Source organism: Phoca vitulina, unplaced genomic scaffold (assembly GCF_004348235.1).
Source record: "Phoca vitulina isolate PV1807 unplaced genomic scaffold, GSC_HSeal_1.0 scaffold17, whole genome shotgun sequence".
Taxonomy (NCBI): domain Eukaryota; kingdom Metazoa; phylum Chordata; class Mammalia; order Carnivora; family Phocidae; genus Phoca; species Phoca vitulina.
Window position 1 is genome coordinate 26,851,691 of NW_022589720.1, and position 21,015 is coordinate 26,872,705.

The 21,015-nt window shown below is 44.0% G+C and overlaps 1 protein-coding gene across 8 annotated transcripts in view; it reads left to right on the forward strand.

Annotated features, from left to right (window-relative positions):
• RAI14 (retinoic acid induced 14) overlaps positions 1-21,015 on the forward strand; it is a 138,733-nt gene that overhangs the window by 76,482 nt on the left and 41,236 nt on the right. For 6 of the 8 annotated variants that reach the window (XM_032415134.1, XM_032415137.1, XM_032415139.1 and 3 more), the window contains exon 3: positions 7,404-7,534. In XM_032415134.1, coding sequence (XP_032271025.1) covers positions 7,404-7,534 — 131 coding nt within the window. Of the gene's footprint in view, positions 1-3,498; positions 4,538-7,403; positions 7,535-21,015 lie in introns of those variants that run through there. The other 2 variants (XM_032415138.1, XM_032415141.1) reach the window with 2 other exon arrangements.

A 21,015-nucleotide genomic window follows, 5' to 3' on the forward strand; every position in this document is an offset into this window, starting at 1 on the left:
GGCCAACAGCAGACGTTGCCAGTTGCCAAAGCCCCAGCGTTCATCACGCGGTTGACATGGTGTCTGGAGGCAGGCAAGTCTTTCCAAAGGCCGAGTTTCAAGGGAAAACTCGTAAGCAGGTAGAGTCATTTGGAAATGATTTGATGAATAGGAAACTTATAGGCCAGCCATTGAAAATCTCATTTGTGATAAATTAGCAGGACTGTTTGGAGCTTCCATTGAAGGTAAGGTCTGCCTTTCCCACGTGCTGCCCTTCATAGCTGACACATTACACATGTCTCCGGAGCATGACATATGGCTTCCTGAACTTGCAAATGTGGCCTAAATGTGCTCTGTTGGAAGAGCATCTGTTTAAACAGTCTCCTGGAAAACTGAGCCATGTGCAATAAAATAGTTAATTTCACGTCTGTGAATGTTTTCTCTAAGGCCCTTTAAAATGTTATTTTTAGGAACTACAGTAGAAAATTTGCAAATTTAAATTTGCATGAAGGCATTACCTGCCTCTGAAAAGGTAATGGACCATCAGTCCTAAGCTGTAAATATTAAAGGATTCATAGAGCATGAGTGATGAAGGAACAGTGCGGAAGATCTAAGTCAGTAATAACAGTCACCGTTTTCTGAGTACCTAATACGTGCCAGGCCCTTCACAGACATTACATTTAATTCTCAGAGTAACTTGCAAGGAAGTGAGATCCCTCCCATGTTACAGATAAGGAAATGCCCATAACCTGCTCAAGACCACTTAGGCAGGAGGTGGTGGTGAGCTGGAATTCCAACTCAAAAGCACTAACCTCTGAAGCCGGTCCCTCATTCTACACCAGGAGTTCTTGGCTTTGGCTTATGGATGGACTGGGGATAAGGGTTTAAGCTAGAGACCTTTATGAATTATATGCAAGCTCTTGCAAGTTTGTGCATTATTCTGAGGAGAGTCCCTAACTTCAGCAGATTCTCAAAGGGATTTGTGAGACCTCTTCCAGAAGCAGATTTTGGCTCCAGGCTGCCTTCATTTTAGACATGAGGAAATAGCAAGTGAGAACACAAAACGTCCAAAGGCACTTGGCACACTGTTGATTTGACGAGAAAGTGAACCACGAGCCTTCTTTCTAAACTGTGTGTGTGTGTGTGCGTGGGTAATAAATCACATCTAGAGATAAGTGCACTTCTGTGGAGCCACTAACCAGGTCACGAACTAGAGCCCAGGACCCTAGAATACTCCCAGGTGTCCCTCCCTCATCAAATGGCATACCCTCCCTTCCAACTACTATTCTGACTTTTAAGGTAACCTCGTCCTTGCTTTTCTTTATAGTTTTACCATCCCGACATGCGTCCCTAAATGATCTGGATTCATCTTCCCTGTTTTCATTTTTGTCTACGTGCAGCATGCTGTTGTCTTCTGTGTCTTGTTCTTTCAGCCATATTGTTTTTAGTATCTCTCCAGGTTGTGGTGTGCAGTTGTAGTTTGTTCATTCCATTGCTTGATAGATTGTAATTTATCTTCTGTTATTGGACATTTGATTATTTTTCATTTCTGCCTATTATGAGCAATGCCTTTGTTAAAATTCTCATACACATCTTAGACACAAGTTGCCCATGCAGCTTGTAGGGAAAGCACAGTATGTATTAAGCTTTTGTGGGAGACAAAATATTTAGTACTATGAGGAAAAAGAGAAGAATTCTATTCTTCTCCCACCCCCTTCCTTAATGCTTCTGTGGGTAGCCTTTGCATAGATTCCACTTGTCCCAAAACTTAGACCAAGAATCAGAGAGTGCACTTGAACCTGAGTTCAGGGCGCTGACTGAGATCTCTGGGATCAGAGTCTCTGGGATGAGGCATGAGACTCTGCACATTTAACCAGTGATTCTCGTGACTGGGAGACACTGGGTTCACCCTGATGAATTGCTAAGACCTGGCTCCTTAGTTATGAGGAGGTTCGGAGAAAGTGTACCCATGATTAAAATATTGGAAAATTGGCTTTAGAATATTTAAGGGAGTAGAAAAGTTAAGGGAGCTGGATTTATTTAGCCTATTAAAAAAAACCCAGAAACATGATTAGATAATTGTTTTCTCATGGAACACTACATCAAAAACTAATGATGTAATGTATGGTGATTAACATAATAAAATTAAAAAAATAGTTGTTTGCAAAAGAATGAAAGTTTTATAATTGAAAAAAAAAATTTGCTAAGATGAGAGATTTAGGTTAATCAAGAGGAGGAAACTCCTGCTAAAATCAGCAACAGATACTGAGCGTTTGTTAGGTACCAGAGGGGTAAGAAATAAAGGCTGTTGTCGTGCCTTCAGGGAGCTGAAGACAGGGAAACAAGCACACATCAGCTCTGGAACAAAGGCCAGGATGCAGTATTTTACTGAGTCTAGACCGTGGGCTTCAGGCAGCTGAGTAGGTGGCCCCCTGGGACACCATGGAGGAGAGAAGCAGAGAGACGTCACCACGAAAGGCGTGAAGAGCCTGCAGGGCTTGAGGTAGGCTTTAGAAGGAAGCCTTTTCGTTGGCGGATGGGATGACAGAGCATTCTAAAGCAGTGTCATCCAATGTTTTTTCTTGTGATTCCGCAGTAAAAATACATATTTTATATCACCACCCAGGATGCATACATAATCAAAAGTTTCATGAAACATTTAACTTTATTAAATATGGTGCATCTGATGTTTGCTGTTTTTTTCTAACTCATTTTTGTTAAATGTTGGATGAACCCGCTTGCAGGTTGACACCACCATTCTAAGGGGACGAGCCCAGTGTGGAGGCAGAGCTAAGCCGCCCTATGGAGGGAGTGCCATTTAGAGGAGGGGATTTCCATGGGAAGTGGTGAGGGGGGATGGGATATTTGTGTGGTGATGGTCTCTAGAAGCCTTCCCTGAGTATGAGTGAATTACATTGGGTTGTTATGGCAGAATTTCAAACCTCACCTATCATATGATCTACTTCTGACACCAAATGGTTTTCTCTATACCCACAACCAATCCTCCAACTCTTCCGGCACCAACAAGGTGTCCCAGCAATGCAATTCAGTTCTGCCACTAATGACCTCCAGGTATTGTCAGATCCCACAATTAAGGGCCCAGTCCCACAAAATTGCTCCAATTTCAGATGCCATCTACATTTGGGCCAACTGTACATCTGACCAACGAGCTATGAAGTTGGGGGGTTCCCACAGCCCATGCCTCAGGTTTGATAATTTATGAGATGGGCTTACAGAACTCAGACACTGCTTAGTATTACTAAGTTTATTATAAAGAATACAAATCAGGAACAGCCAAATGGAAGAAAGGCACAGGGCAAGATAGGGGATGTGTGTGTGGGTGCGTACACGCAACGCTTCTACTCCCTCTCCAGCATCATCCTCCCCCCCAGCGCCCCGATGTGTTCACCAACCTGGAAGCTCTCTGAACCCTGTGGTTTCAGAGTGGGTTAAGGCTTTTTATGGAGGTTTCATTATATAGGCATAATGGATTAAATCATTGGCCATTTGCTGATTGACTCAATCTCTAAACCCTCTCCTCTCCCTGGAGGTGGAGTTAGGGCTCAAAGTTCTAACCCTCTAATAATATGGTTAATTCCCTTGGCAACCAGTCCCCATCCTGAAGCTATTTAGGGGCTTCTAGCCACCAGTCATGTCATTAACTCATGTAAGAGGCTTATTATGAATAACAAAAGATACATTTCAGCCCTATCACTCAGGAAATTCATGGATTTTAGAAGCTCTAGTGCTAGGAACCAGGGACAGAACCAAATCTATAATTCTCATATCACAATATCACAACCTATTTATCTGACCAACCCTACTGTGAGTCAGTAAATTGGGCAAGATAACTTTTTAAGATTCCTTTTGATGCTTGGTTTCAAATTAGTACCACTTAGCAGAGGGATAGAGGTGGATGAGAAGAATTTGCTTCTAGATTCTCAGTAGAGCACTGACATTAAAAGTATTTATTAAACATCTGTTTTATCTCATCTTGTGGATGGCCATGGAATTTTTGGTATGGAATGTAGCACTGGGTAGAATGGTTTTATGGGAGAAAATACAAGGACGATCCCCATGAACGGGTTTAGGAGAGGAAGGTGATAGCACCTTGAAAGCCAAGCTTTCTGGAAGAAACATGGTACGGCCCGTTGTGCATATCAGAACTACTTACAAGTATCACCAGCCGCCTGACCCAGGACTAGAGAGCTCAGTCACATTAGCATCACCTCCTTATGAGCGCGGGCCAGCAGTCTGGGTAATGTCATTTCAGAATCTGGATTCCTGGGTTGGAGCAAGGACAAATTGAGATCCTTCTTGTCCCCCACTTTTAGCATACTTGGGAGAATTTTAAGAGTAAACTCTTACTTTTCTCTCATCTCCCAACCAATGGTCTATGTTCTCCCCCAGTTTCTTCCTCAGGTTTGCTCCTGCCTTCCCGATTTGTTCTGAACTGTTCTCTTGGCTCGGATTCTAAGGCCAGTGTGTATGGCACCGATCCGTTTCCCTTCCTGCTGCTGACCGGGAGCCCCATCTGCAGCGCACAGGTTGAATGGTGGTGTGGATTATTTATTAAATCTTTGTGTGTAGTGTGGTGTAGCTGTGTTCTTTCCACCTCATCCGTTCTAACAGGAGAGTAACTTTGGGCCTGCAATGAGGAGAAACTAGATGAAAGAGAAGAATTTTAGATCTCAAGGGATGTGCCATTGACCTTGTCCTCCAGAGGGGGGGGGGGGGGGGGCTCTTTCTTGCTGTGTCCTCTAGAAACTGAACTCCCTAAATATCCACATGTAACTAATTTCAGGGAATCCCTACAACCAGATTTTTCTCTACCCGAGTTCAGTGCCTTAGCGGCACTGAAAAGGAAAATCCTTTCATGTGGCCTTTCTTCGCTTAAGTACTTTCAGTCATATCCTCTGAGGTTTAATATCCTTTTGATCTTCCCAATCCGGTTTTAAGTTGGTCAGTTTAAATTAGGGAAGGACTTAAAGACAACACTAATAATGTGGCTTTGGGATAATGTAGATAGGAACCATTGGTCCTGAATGTACTTTGATGAATTTTTTGTTTTGTTTTGGCTTGTTAAATGCTGTCTGAGGGAAATAAATTTCACTCTGTTTCTTGGTGTTTGCTACGTTTCGTTCTTAGGTAAAGCTTCCCATTCTACCAACAAATGCTTGTGCTTGAGGCAGTATATGTATTGTGTTCTTCTGCAATAGGAAACATGATTTGTCATTGAAGATAAAACCTAATGTCGTCTTTGTGAGTGTATTGATAGTTGAAGAAGTGTGGGTGACATTGGCATAGACACATTCTTATTAAAAATATTTAGAGAGCTGCTTTGTTCTGTATGATAGCCTCTAGCTACTGGCTCTGGAAGTCTAAAATTAACAATTCGATTCCTTAGTCATACAAGCCACATTTCCAGTGCTCAGTAGCCGTATGTGGCTAATGTGATAATGACCATTTGGGCCAGATAATTCTTTGCTGGGGTGTGGGTGGGGGTGGGGAGCTGTCCTATGCATTGCAGAATGTTTAGCAGCACCCCTGGCCCCACCTACTAGAGGCCAGGAGCATCTAGTCATAACAATCAAAAATGTCTGTAGAGATTGCCAAATGTCCGCTGAGGAACAAAATCATCCCTGGGTGAGGATAACTTGCCTAGTTTGTCGAGTGCAGATATAAAACATTTCCATGAACAAAGACAATACTGTTCTACAATCATCTCCAGCAAAGTTTGGTTGGGGGACATTTTATAGATTAAGCATTTTTGAGCTTTAGAGGAATCAGAGTAGTCATCTGGTCCAAAGCCTCGGGAAACTGAGGCGCTTGAGAGGTTTGGGTGACTTAAGGTCCATAGCATGGAAGTATCAATCTAGACTGCTAGATTTCTGGCTCATGCAGCCTAGAGGACAGACTTCTGATTTTCATTTCAACCTATCTCCTCATTTCTGTGTTCTCGCACTCAGTGATGGCTCTGGGGAGGAGGGAGTCCTAAGAAATGGGAGTGGTCCTGTCCTGAGCCTCAAAGCAAATTTCTCACCTTAACCCTGTGCACCTCTATTTTACTCCCGCATGGCCTGTGGCTTTCTCTAAGGCCCTGCCTCTAGGCTGCAGTTGGAGGGGTGCCTGGGACATCTTGTAGACCCACCTTTGTGTATCAGAAGGTGGAGCCCTATGGGGTTTCCCAGTTCCATCAGTGCAGAGAGTTTGGGAACACGCTCCTCGGGCTGTGGAAGGTTGTAGTCCTGTAAAATTTCCCTCTTGTTAACTGTTAAATTTCCAGTGTCTCTGTCAGCTTCCATGCAGTGGTCCATGGCCAAGCCTTTAAAATGAAATGCCTGGCGGTTTTTAATCTTCAGAGGTCTCAAGGAAGCAGAGAGCCCTGCAGAAAGTTTTGGGGAGGGAGAAGGAATCTTTCTAAGGGTGTTGGTATCCACAGCGGGAGGGGCCAGAAAGTGGGCTTAGCTAGGAGAGGTCTGGAGGGTAGGCAGGCCTGCAGAGTGACCCAGGGGCCCCAGGATGTGCCCCAGGATCTTTTCTCCCTGAATTAATCCTGTATACCTCTCCATGACTCTTCTTCAATCGCTGATTTTATTCCCTTCTCTGTTCCAAAACCTTCAGTGGCTCACTGCTGCCTTTTCACATGCGAAACTTCTTGGCCTTCTACTCAAGGCCCATTTGCTCTTGCATGGAGACCTCCTCTTTTCCTTTGTAAGAGTAAAAACCAATTTTTATGCACATGAAAGCTTTATTGTGACTGTGGTTCACAGAATGATTCTGTTGGGCTGGGGGTTGGCAGTGGTGGAGGTCTTTGCTCAAAGCTGTTTGATGTTTAATAGCTCGCTCAGGAAGAAGTTTTGTTTCTGATGATACTTTGTTGAGTCGGTAGCCCAGACAACTACTTAAAATCATTATGCAGCTCAAAAATCAGGGCCCAGGGAACAGGCCAGAAAGAGTGGCCATGAAAGCAGGCGAAGAGTTGTGTGTAAATAAAACCTCAAGTCACCTTGAGCTCTGGGCCAGTTTGGTTCTGTAACACTGTGGGCCCAGTGAGCTGTGGCCCCGGGTCAAAGGCCAGTATCCTGAGGAGCCAGCTGTCAGAGTTTAGCTGGAAACAAGCTAATGTGTAAACTTGCCTCGAAGTCTTTTCAAGTGGCTTCATTTTCCCAGCTTCACTGAAAAGAAGTGACTTTATTTCAGAGTTTGCTGACCAGCTGCTGTTCCATTGAACTGTTGATGTTTTCCTTTGGGAAACCGGTCTTCTTGAGTGTCTCCATGGTGAAGGGGAAGGTATCTGATTTGGGGGCAGGTTTTGATTTTAGTGACAGGAGGGTGGAGCCCGGGAGGACCGGGGTCCTGCCGGTCAGTGTGACTGTGGCCACCGTTGTTCACTAGCTCTGCATCTCCCCTTTGCTCCACAGACCAACGAGTGGAACAAGAATGACGACCGGCTGCTACAGGCTGTGGAGAATGGAGATGCCGAGAAGGTGGCCTCCCTGCTGGGCAAGAAGGGGGCCAGTGCCACCAAGCAGGACAGCGAGGGCAAGACCGCGTAAGCTCAAAAGATTGGTTTCTAACTGGAGCGATTCTGGCTTCTCGAGAGTGTTCTCTGGAGTCCTTGGGATCCACAAGGGGAACTTCACAAATGCCTTGAAGGAGACTTTGTGAAATTACTGTCCTCCCCCATTCCTACCCCTCATGTTAAGATGTGTAAGAGGATATTTTCATCTGGTTCCTGTCTCTTCAAGTTCCAAATTGCACACTGACCTTTACCTTGGGTGGCTATATTTGTTTTTAGGTGTAAGCAAAGATTACACCAGAGACGAAATAGCACCAGGATTGCAACCAGTTGATAGGTAGGAAAGGAATTCTGTCCTACATTCGAAACAGCATAGAAGAGGGTAATTTTTTTCATAACCCTCAAACCTTACTATTTATATTGTTATTTTTTTAAAACCCCTTCCTTAATGTAGATCAGTAATTACATGAATAGCGTGAATTTTGCATTATAATTTGCCATTTGTGGTACTCTTGCCCACCATAATTAGAATTATAGATTTGAGTGTGTGTGTGTGTGTGTGTGTGTGTGTGTGTGTGTGTGTGTGTGTTTGTATCTGTATCCATCCTTACTCTGGTCATATTGTAGAGAGATCATTGACTTTGTAGCTAAATAGACTTCTAATCTGGACTTCATCACTTATGAATTATGTAGTCTTTTTTTTTTTTTCAAGATTTTATTTACGTATTTGACAGAGACAGACACAGCGAGAGAGGGAACATAAGCAGGGGGAGTGGGAGAGGGAGAAGCAGACTTCCCGCTGAGCAGGGAGCCCGATGTGGGACTCGATCCCAGGACCCTGGGATCATGACCTGAGCCGAAGGCAGACGCTTAATGACTGAGCCACCCAGTGCCCCGAATTGTGTAGTCTTTGAATCTTAATTTATTCCATTTAAATTGGAGATGATAATATTTAACCATGAGGATAGTTAGGAATATAAAACAAGATCCTGACTTTGGTTAGGCGCCTCCAGAAGCGGGTTCTGAGACAAAGATTTGAGTGTGAGCTGTTTCTCTGGCCAGTGCTCCCAGGAGCACACAGGAAAGGCCTGAACCCACGTGGTTTGTTACTGATGGGCTACTGCTGTGGGCGGCTGGAACCCAGTCTCGCTAAGACCTCTGGGAGTCTCTTTAGACTCAGAGGAGGGGTTGGCCAACTCTGGCCCGCAGTCTGTCTTTGTAAATAAAGTTTCAGTGGGATGGAGCCAAATCCATTTATTTACACTAGCCTTGGCTACTTCTGCACTGCAAAGGCAGATTTGAGGAGTTGAGGCAAAGACTATGGCTTACAAATCCTAACATATTAACTCTCTGGCCTCTTGCAGAACTAGTTTTCTTACCCCAGGTTTAAAGTATGCCTCAAAGTTATCTGACCCAAGGGGTAAGGAAACTGGGGTATCTATTCCTAATCACTTGTCCCTCCAAGGTTGAGTGCTGCTCCCAGGGCCCATAATGCTCATGGGCAGAACAGGTCCAAGAGGTTATGAAAGGGGCACCTGTAGCTATAGATAGCATAGGTAAAGAGCTCGCAGTGGCCCCCAGTAGGTACTTGATAAATCCAGTTCCCTTTCCTTCTTATCCTAAACGAGTGGTTCTTAGTCCTGGCAGCTCCTGCCTGAGAATCACCTGGGGTACTTTAAAAACATATTGATGCCATGAGCACTCCAGATGTTCAGAAACATTTTGTCTATGCAGAGGCCCAGGACTCAATATTTTTATTATCTTTTTATTTATTTATGTATTTGTTTATTTTTAGATTTTATTATTTGACACAGAGAGAGAGAGCACAAGCAGGGGGAGCAGCAGAGGGAGAGGGAGAAACAGACTCCCCGCTGAGCAAGGAACTGGATTTGGGCCTCCATCCCAGGACCCTGGGATCATGACCTGAGCCAAAGGCAGATGCTTAACCAACTGAGCCACCCAGGTGCCCTGGGAATCCATATTTTTTAAAGCATCCCATGTAGGTTTGACCAGAGAGAACCATCATCTAGAAACTGGATTGACTCTAGGTTGATTGATTGATAGATAGTGAGAATAAAGGGCAAATTTTCAGGACAAGATTGAGCATCACTCAATTTAGCAAATTCTGTCAATGAAACCCTCTTTCTGGAACCCACTGAATCCCATAGCATAGACACTAGTTCTATTGTTTGGGGAGCCACAAGATAGCCTACAGAGCTATGCTCTGTCTAGGGAGCAGGCTAGTTCATATGCAAGGGGAAGAGGGAAGTGTTCTCACTCAGATTAGAGTCTGGTCCTCTAGGGGCCGGGCTGGTCCTCTCTGCCAAAGCCCCCAGGTTGAGCTCCCCACCATCAGCCTCTTTGACATCCCAACTTTGCAGAGGCCGGTCTCTCGGGTGTGGGGTCCGGGGCCATAATCCTGGTGGATTCTGACATGGGAGGCAGATGTCTAATATCAGGTGGGCTTTAGTTGTTGCCTAATAATTGTGTTGAGTGAGTTGCCTACCCAACCTTATATAATTCTTAGTTCTTAACCGTCTTTCAGTCTAGATTGTAATTTCCTTGACAAAGGGACTGTTACCTTCTAGTTCATCCCTATAATTAAATCATCTAGCCCACTGCTCAGCTTATAGATACTCAAAAAATATTTTTCGAATGCATTAATTACCCTTTTCCCAGGATGCCGCACTTGGAGTCAGTGCTTTCTGAGCCACAGTGGCAGAGACCACGCTCCTAAACCTGCCATGAGATTTTTGGTGGGGGACTGCTTCTTGTCCCACTCTAGAGCTCTCTGGGCTCCTGCCGCTCGCAGCTCAGCTTGGCAGATGCCTGCACAAGACAGCCTTTTACAGCCCTCCCAGAGAGGTGGGAGCTAGATATTTCCGATAGTTTTGTCCAAGACAACCCTCACTAAAAAGAAGATGGAAAACTTAGGTCAGCGGCTTAGCCACAATTGTGATCACCTTAATAAATTTTTACCTTTTGTTAATAAGACATTTATTATGGGTGGAGTAGATGGCCAGGCAGTTAATGTCTCTCTCTTTTGTTGTGGGAAAATATATATAACATCAACCTTACCATTTTAACCACTTTCAAGTACACATTTCATTGACATTAAGTACATTTGCCGTGTTGCGCAACCATCATCATTTAGTTCCAGAAATTTTTCATCATCCCAAAAGGAAACCTTGTACTCCCTAAGCAGTGACCCTTCTCAGCCTACCTCCCCTCCCTCTGGCAACCACTAATCTGCTTTCTGTCTCTGTGAATTTGCCTATTCTGGATATTTAATATAAATGCAATCATACTGCTGGGCCCCTTGTCTGTGTTGTTGGTTTGTTTTTTTTTTTCACCGGGTGTAAGGTTTTTAAAGTTCATCCTTGCTGTAGCACGGATCAGTTCTTCATTCTGTTATCTTTTCATGGCAGAAATGCATACAGCAGTTATACCAAAATCAGCCCCTCCACTTGGCAGATGGTAAAACCAAGGCTCACGTGATCTAGCTCTCCCTGAATTAACTCCAGAACCAGTTCTACCCTTGCCTTCATACTTACAAGTCTGCCATTTTTTGCTTTGGTGACTCCTGTGTAGAAGGTTAGAGGAACTATGAAAAACAAGGAAGAGAAGGTCATTATTTTTTCAGGGGAAGATTTTTCATAAATAATCATCTGTTAACATTTAATTTTTCTGCTTGGAATATTCCTTATGATGATTAAAGTTATTAAGTAATAACTGTAAGGATTTAATTGTCAGAGGCACCGCGGAGTTAATCTATCTGGCTGCATAGTTTCATTCAAATCTAGTAGTTTTGGTATTCAGAATAAGGGGTGCTGTGGGGTTGGACACCATGGCCCCTGCCCCTTTGGTATCATGGAATCATGCAAGGCCCAGAGCTCTGTTGTTAACAGGAGCCCCAAGCAGTGCTGTCCCCCTGGCTCCTGTCCTCTCACTCTGGAGGTCTGCACTTCCGTATCTGGGTTAGTCTAATCTGTGCTTTCCTGCCCAAGTGTAGGTGTGTCTCCCTCCCATTTGAAGATTTTTCTCAAGCTGTGGAGACTTTTCCTTTGTCCTTTCCCATTCTCTCCACGTGCATCGGTTCGTTGCAAAGTAGTAACTTCCTCGGAGCCATCCTGAGTCCGTGACAGAGCAAGGTAGCGCATCCCCTCTGCTGAAGCTTTTGGCTACACCAGCCCCATGGAGCTTGCAGGCCCAGCATTTGTTTGTGGACTTGTACAGAGTGGTTGGCAGTTGTCTCTAAAGGGTAAGGCCAGTCACACACTCAGTTAGGTCCTTGCCTCATTCTCTGCCTACTCGTTTGGGTTTACTCTTTGACTTATCGACCTCCCTGTCAAATTAGGCTGGAGGCCTCTTTTCTAGCAAGCTCTTGTACTAACCCACTTTGTAATTTTGTTCAGTAATGGACGATGTTTCTCTCTTGCCTGACAACCTGCAGTCCTGATTTGGGCTCTCCGGGCCCTCCCACTGGCCCTGCCATTACTTCATCGAATGTTTTCTTGCCCTGCCTTCTCCTGGAGGCGGGGCTGTTGGCTCCCTGCTCTCCCCTCATGTTTGCCCAGGTTCGGTGTCCAGTCCAGAAGACCTCCTCTCTGATGTTCTCAGTCCTTTTAAAATTTTTCTTCTCTTTGAAATACCGGAATCTTGATTTACAACTTGACATGATGTTCTTGTTCCTTCAGTACAATAACAGAAAAGTCTGTATAGCTTAAAAAAACTTTTGTTTTCTGAAAGGCTTGAATCCCTTATAACACAGCAAGCTCCCTGAAGACAAGGATCACGTGATTTTTGTTGTTGTGTTGGGGTCTCCCACAGTTCCAGGCAGAGAAGAGGCATTCAGTCAGTATTTGTGGATGTGCCTTTTCGGCATGACAGTTATGGAGAAAACACTCTTTGTTAGTGATACGTCATGGGGAAATTAATTAGGAGTGGATTAACTTGGGGTTCAAGAGGAAAATAACTATCCTGGTGAACGTCACAACCTGACGCTTCTCTTTTCCCCGCTTCCAGTGCAATCTAAAGAGAGAAATACTCAGCCTTTACTACCTAGAGAACCAGATGACCCAGAAAAATCCCAAGAATGAAGTGGCAAAGGCCACCATATTGGCGGACATTCTCCAGAAGCCTCCATAACCCAAGGTCAATAACCAGAAGGGTGGTTTGGTAATTCTTCAGACTTTTAGTTTCTTTCTGCCACATTTCCTTTAGGGAAAGATGAGAAACTTTGTCTGAAAATTTTCTGCCTCTAAAACTGATCAGAGAGGGGTTAAAAAAAAATTGAAAGCAATTGAATGGAATTCATTTAGAAACAAGTAAAAGAAGGGTGCTGTCTGGGGTCAGAAGAGAACAAAATGGAGCAAGGCAGAGAATTATAGCTGCAGCCTGTGTTTATGGGGTCAAGCTTGGCTTCCCTTGACCCATCTGTTCTCTTTCCATGGTGGAGGTGAGGATGTGGAAGGATATCATTGCCCTAAAACCTCTTACCATAGAATAGTCTAATTGTTTCCAGATGCTTTCCCCTACATTTAGATGTGCATTTAATTAAAGTTATGTATGTTTGCCTTAGGAACAACCAGACTAAATAAAATCACTGCTGGGACTGTAGTATTTGAAGAAATACCACCCAGGCATGTGTGTATAGACATTTTATGTATGTGTGTATATGTATGTATGTGTGTGTGTGTATATGTATATATATATGTGTGTGTGTGTATATATATATATATATATATGGTATGCATACGTAGTCCACATTTCAGAAACCTGATCTTTTTATTTTGAAAGCAAAAACTTGTGCTACTATTTTTAGATGACTCCATGGAGCTTAAATATAAAATAGGGGAGGTAGTCTTTGAATTCTGCAAATTAGTACAATAAAGGGCTTCTGTGTCTGGAGGCTGGTTGCACTTTTTTCCTGTTTTCTCAGAGTAGGGATATAGCAGTTCCGTCTTAGAAATCAAGTCAGGCTGTCTGGGCTGCTTTCTTCAGCTCTCACAGGGCTGCCAAACCAATTTACCTAAAATTATACTATGTGCTTGATGTGTAACCACAGCCTCCTTCCTTGGGAAATTACCTTCCAGGCAGAATCACCCTACGTCTTTCATAAAACCTGTTGGTATTTGACAGAGGGATAAACTGAAGGATTTAATTGCTCTATTGCATATCCACTTTGCTTTCGGTCACATAGATTTTTGAAGGTGATAAAACACGTGTTCCTACCTTGCAACTGTGCCCAATTGTTTGTTTAATTAATCTACCAGTTGGGAGGTACTCCCTTCCCTGCATGTAAAAGGTTCCAAACTCTTGTAAGCATATACAAAAGAAGGAGGAAATAGGACCTTAGCCCACAAAATGCATAGCATCTAGCTGAGAAGACAAGACCAGTGCAAGCGTTGGAAGATGATTAAGTGCCAAACTATAAAATACTAACTGTAAGGGGTTCAAGCTGGGGAGAGATGGTGCATCACCGGAGTAGCCAAGAACTGCTTCCTGCCTGAGGTGTGATGTCAGGTGGTCTTGAAAAGTGGACGGGGCAGATTGGGGTTGGTATGGGGGGCAAGGAGGACAGTGTGGGTGTTGATCATAGCATGAATAGAGCCTATCCCACATTGGAAAAGAAAAGCAACGACACCCCAGTTACGGTTTCCTTCCCTTCTCCAAGAGCTTATTGGAGTTGCAGGTCAGTGGTTCTCAACTTCAGTCCCATTAGAATCACCTGGACAGCTTTGAAAATGCTGGTGTCACCCTCAGAGACACCTATGTAATTGGTGTGGGGTTTGGTAGGTATGGGGTTTTTCAAAGCACCCAGGTGACTTGAATGGCCGGCCAAACTGAGAACTCCTGTATTTGACATTCCACAGTGAGACCCCAGGTTCCCAACAGGCTTTACCCAGTGAGGGGTTCCAGGGACCGCAGCATACACACATGTACATATATGTATATATAATCCTTGTGCACAAAATAAAATGGCAAATTTGGGCTTAAGGTAAATTACGTTAAAGTAACATAAGACATCGGGTTTTTAAAGAGAAATAGTGTTGTATGTTAAAGCTGAGCAGATCTTATTGCAAAATTGTACTTTAGAAGGAAGACTTGAAACTATAGTCGTGCAAATTGATGAGAATAAGAAATTTTGGAATTTAGATTTGGAAATTAAGTTTGGATTTGGAAATTAAGAACTACATTGACAGGGGCGCCTGGCTGGCTCAGTTGGTGGAGAATATGACTCTTGGTGTCAGGATTTTTGAGGTCGAGCCCCATGTTGGGTGTAGAGATTACTTAACAATCTTAAAAAAACAAAAACAAAAAACCAACATTGATCAAGAATGGGTGGGATCACAGGATTTTTCAGTTTAAAACTTTTCAAAGCTGGGTTCAGGGTATTGAGAATGAAGGACTTTAGATACGCAGATGGGTCATTGTGGCTCAAGGTTGAGGCAGTCTGGCTTTACCCTTCCCTCCAGTTCTCTGGCCATGTCCTCCTTCGGCTGGACCGACCCCCACTCGCAGAGATCAGGAGAGCCTGGGAAATGTGGTTCTGTGTGATAGAGTGCAGAGCAGACGCGGATGGGCAGGGATCTCAGTGCATGCTGTGACTTCCACCCATTCTAAACCCGATGCGGGGGGGAAGGGAGGGACAGGGCACCTGGAGCAGAAGGCTCTCACGCTGATAGCAGCCTGGCAGCTTACAGGTTGAGGCCCGTAAGAGCACTTAGCATGTGTTTGGCCTTGAGAAACACTTGTGCTTTCTCACCTGGGGCCCTGAAATTCACACCTTCCAAAATTCCACCACCACCGCTCATCCACCAAAGTCTTGGTACCATTCAGGGCCCAGTTTTATGAAGCCTTTCCTGATTTCCAAAGTGGCTGAGCTTGCTCTGGCTGTTGGATTTGATGGGTCTTGGTTACCTATGTACTTAGCTTATCGCTATTATTAGACTATTAGGATTAGAGCTCGATCTTACCCAATTAATAAGAAAGGAGTTGCTATTAATCATGTTAATATTGCATGTCCCACCACCAGGCTAGGGGCTTTTACATGTGTCATTCATTCAACGAACAGTTCATTCATTCACCCATTTTAAAGACCATGTCAATTTCCCATAGATTTTTCTCCTAGGGTGCTCTCAGTCACCCTGGAGTAATTTATGAGCAGAAAGTGTGTGTCAGAAAGCTTCAGGACTTAGTGCAAATCACCCCCATTCTGTGGCTCTAGGTTCTAGAGTCTGGGGGTCTTTCATGAATACAAGAGACAGATCATTGTCCTCATGGAGATTTCATAATGCCCAAGTGCTATTTCCAGACCACGTTTATGAAACCAAACAATCCTGAAGGAAAAGAGCCAATGCTCAGCTTAAATGTCATAGGGTTTCTTAGCTCTGAGTATGTGGTCTTTCATCTCAGCATTCCCCACCGCCTCCCCGCCCTGTCCCCAGGAGAGCTCTGTCCCCGAAGTGGCACTGCTGATTGTAGGCACTTAAAGGACAGTAATCCTATTTTTACAACCTTTATTTTCTTTATGCCAATCACCTTTTATTGTATCTATCTGAAACATTTAGCGGGAGAAGGCAACCTGTATTGGCGTTCCTCAAACTTTCTGCCCCATCAGTTGCTAACAGAAGCAGTGAGCAGGTCCCTGTGGGAGCTGCTTCTGAAATGGCTGGGAGCCACGTAGCCACCGCCCCCCTCTGCCTATGGGGATTTCTCTCTGGGCCTGTAGAGTTGATCCCTGGGATCGAGTAGAATTCCAGTTTTCAAGGCTTTTATAACTAGACTCTATTAGACAGTCCTGCCTTCCTAACCCTCAGATTATAATCTGAAATGGGGATCCAGATCTTGTAGGATTAAGGATTATCCCATGGTAATATCTCGTGTGAGCTAAGCCTAGTTTGATTGTATGGACCAGATGAGTAAACTGAGGGCAGTGAATCTGAATCCGTTTGTTGTGCCATACTTGGGGATGGCAGAGTGGAGACCCAAACCAAATACTGACTTTGAGTTCATACTTCTTCCTACTGTGCAGATGTCCTAAAAATGGAATACATATCAGAATCACCTGGGAGGGGCTTGTTAAAACACATTGCTGCCTCCACCCCGGAGTCTGGACAGGATCCTAAGAATTTGTATTTCTAACAAATACATCTGGGTGATCCTGATGTTGCTGTTCTGCAGACCATGCTTTGAGAATCACAGCACGATACGATGTTAGGAAGCAAAATCAAGCTTCTATTAACATAAGTTTTAAGAACTTACAACCTGAGAAAAACACGGTCATGCCAGTTTATGTGGGTGCCTTGGTTTAGGGAAACTCAGAACTTCAGACTGGAAAAGCGAATTCAAAACTAAAGATTTGCATTATCAAAAAAAAAAAAAAATCACGTCTACATGCCAGGGAAATTGCAATAGGCAAGACAAAAGTCTCTGCCCTCGTGGAAAGTACGGTCCCCTGGGACAGACCACACATTCTTCTTTAATGTGATATCAGGTGCGTTGAAGAGAATGAAGAGGCCAGTGGCCATGTTGAGTAAACTTGGAAAAGGAGGGCCTCTCTGAGCAGACCCCTTCACTGGAGCCGATTGCTGAATGGAATGAGACGTTGAACCATGCACTTTTCTGGAACTGTTGTCCTGGGGGAGGGAACAGTAAGGCAAAGGCCCTGAGTTGGGGGAGTGCTTAATGTGCCCAGTGAACAGGGAGAGAGCTACAGGGTGAGGTCGAAATGGAAGCCAGGACTCCTCAGGTAAAGCCTGGTGGGTCAGGGGAAGGACTTGGGATGACATCCTAATTCTGAATACTTAGCTTCCTTGGTTTAATATGATTTAGTATCCTTTCTTCCCTCTCCAGAAATAAGTCTTCTCAAAAGAAAGCAAGTAAAGGATAGGCGATTTTAGGTGTTTGGGAGATGTTGAAGCTCTCTAGGGGGATAGAAAGCTGAAATGTTTCTGAACTTCACTGACCCTAGCGACCCCTCTCTGGGAAATAAAGGTTTTTTTTTTTAAGTATATTTTTAAAGATTTTATTTATTTATTTGACAGAGAGAGACACAGCCAGAGAGGGAACACAAGCAGGGGGAGTGGGAGAGGGAGAAGCAGACTCCCTGATGAGCAAGGAGCCCGATGCGGGGCAATAAAGGGTTTTAAAAGGCAAGGAGGAGATGTGGCTTTATTCGGAAGAAACTGCTCTTTGAGCCAGGGCAGTGAATTCAAGTCCTGCTCTTTTACATATTTTTACTAACCTCTCTGAGCCTCAGTGTCTTCATATGTGAAATGAGGATATTGGATCAGCCTATCCTTCTGGAACCTTCTAACACTCCGGGACTCTGGGTGTGGCTAGTGCTGGTAAGGTTTTCTGTGTGGTCGTTTCTTTGTGTGGGCATGACGGTTTGCTTGATTGGAGGAGCAGCAATTGGTTTCAGAGGCAGTGGGAGGAATCAGAGGGCTGAATGAGGTGGCCAGCCTGTTGCATTCTTGACCTGACTCTGCCAGCCCCTCGGGATCGGGAGCTGGGGTTGCAGTGAAGGGCAGCAGTTGGGTTTGAGAGAAGTTTTCTATGAATGAATATGCTGAAAAAAAATCGGAGTCTTTCTAAAAGGAGCCATGTGAGTTTGTATTTCCTCCAAATATATGTTTCAGCTGTCAGTCAGAAACCAGAAGAATTGTTTATTACTCTGGAAGATAGAAGGAACTTTCCAGGCCATCACTCATGGGCTTCTGAATAGCAACAGCTCAAATCCCCTTCGGGTTAAGAGCCTTGAGAAATATTCCAGCCTTGTTCCGAGGCATTTATTTCGGGAAGGTTTGCACAACTCGCTGAGTGCTTTTGTAGGAAATGCAACCTCCGTTGCAGGCTGTGTTTGCTTCAGCGCTGAGATCACATTCCCAGCCGTCGGAGAGCTCTCGCAACCCGAATCTGCCCCAGTGAGGAGCCTGTATTTGCTTTTTTGGCCAAATACTTCCTTTTTTTTTTTTAAGTTTCAACTTTGTTTTTTAAAGAGCAGCACAGCCGGTAAGTTGTAGTGTTTCACAGTTGGCGAGTGATTTAACAAATAGTGCGATTTCTCAGCACGGTGATTAAGGGCCGGCCTCGCAGGCAGAATGCCTCGGTTAGTTCCCCTGCCCGGTAGTGCTGGGACTTGGGGCAAGTTACTGACCTCCTCGGCGCCTCCATTTCGGTCCTGCTCTGGAAATGGGGATAATAATAGTTATCCCCCCCAGGCTGGCTGGGGTATGTAATGAGTTAAAGCAGAACTCATTGTGGAGGGCAGGGGTGCCCCAGGGAGAGAGAAAGAGAGATCGGGAGTCACAAAACTCTTAAGCACCGAAACCTTGGGAACTTTCCAAGTGACAAGCGCAGAGAAATTCCTAATATCAATAAGCAGCAAAGGGATCAAAGTGGTATTATGTAAATCTTCAGGCTGCTCTATTTGTGCTCCTTTCAGTTACTTCTCTTTGCGAGGGCCCAGCTGAGTTTTAGAAGCAACACTAAACATTCCCTATTATAATGAAACTTAAAACAACATAGATTCCTTTTTTTGTGGAACATACCCATGAGATTGGTTTTAAGGCTGAGGGGATCGTGTCCTCACAAGAACTTTGAAACAATGGGTGATGTGGTAAAAATGATGGTGTGAGGTTCTTAACTTGTCCTCCACGTAGAGCAGGGGTTCTCCAGCTTGAATGTGCTCGTGAATCAGCTGGAAAGTTGTAGAACACAGCTTTGGATTCAGGAGATGTGGGGTGGGGACCGAGAGCCTGCATTTCGAATGAGCTCCTGGTCCACGGACTTGACTCTGCGTAGCCCAGATTTAGGCTCTCGAAGAACCAACACTTCAGCTACACTAGAATCTGGAGAGCCTACCCTGCTGTGTCCCTGGGCAGTGACGAGTGTCCCTGTCCCTGGGCCGGGGGTCAGAGGAGCGGGTAGAAGATTTTTATACCCTTCCCTCGACAGAATTCTTGACCGATCTGAAGACAGAAACAAACCAACAAAATCTCTCTCCTAACATTTGTTGCTATATAGAATCTTGAATGACATTTCTTGTCTTCAAAAGGAAAGGCCACCCTTTTTTTAAATGAAGAGTAAAAGCCCATATGGAGACAAAGCCAAAGGATATTCCGAATTTGTTTTGCATTCACTCTCTTATATTCCTCTTAGGGGAAATTTCAGCTGATAATTAACTGAAATAACTACTTCAGAGGGTTCATTAAGAAAGACTTAAACGTGGCTTCTCTGGAAAATTTAGGTTGTAATTAAATTCTCATCTCTTAAATTAAAAATTGCCAGGCAATAGCAAGTCTTGGCTAGAATGTGGAAAGATTGGAGCCCTCCTGTATTGTCACTGGCATTGTGAAATGGTACTCCTGCTTTAAAACTAGCTCACAGCTCCTCAGAGAGCTCAGCATGGCTGCCACTGGCCCAGCAATTCCACTCCTAGGTGTCTGCCCACTAGAATTAAAAACTGGTGTCCACACAAAGATTTGCACAGGAATGCTCTAGCAGCATGAACCCAAATGTCCATAACCATCCAATCTATAAAGAAAATGTGACCTATCCATAAACGGAATATTTTTAAGGAAGGAATACGGATACATGCTATGACGTGGATGAACCTTGAAAACATGCCAAATGAAAGAAGCCAGACATAAAAGACCACATATTATATATGATTCTATGTTTGTGAAATGTCCAGAATAGGCAGACCCATAGAGCCAGAAAGTAGGTTAGTGATGGCCGGGCTGGCGGGGGACATGGGAATAGGAGTGACTCCTAATGGGTCTGTGGATTTTTTTAGGGCAGTAAAAACGTTCTGGAATTAGATGATGTTAGTTGCACAACTTTGTGAATATACTAAAAACAATTGAATTGTACATTCTAAAATGGTGCATTTTATGGTATATGAATTATATCTCAATAAAAAGATTAAAATCTCATGTTTTCTCAGTCTTTAATTTGTTTTAATAGAATTTTATTTTAGCATTATACATTTGTTTTTAATGGTTTATCAGAGTTTCTCAACCTGGGCACTATTGACGTTTTGACATATTGACATTATAGACATTTTGGACTAGATAATTATCTTGGGGGGCTGTCCCGTGCATTGTAGGATGTTTAGCAGCATCTCTGGCCTTCACACATTAGATGCCAGTAGAATATGCCCACCACCCACCACCCACCCCATGAATAGTCAAAAATATCTCCAGACATTGCCAGATGTCCCTTCGGTAGGGCAAAATCACCCCTAGTTAAGAACCACTGGTTTATCTTGAGACTTCCTACTAAAAGCCAAGATCCATGAGGGCTTTGTTTCATTTGCCACGTGCTTCTCAGTGCTTAGAACAGTTTCTGGCACATAAATACCCTGGTATCATAGTATAAATATGAGTGAATTGATATATTTAGCTATAGCAATACTTATAAAAATACACAACTATGGAAATATGAAAACTATCCCATACTTGGGTTAGCTCCAATGCCCGAGAGTTAACTTTGTCAAGACTGTT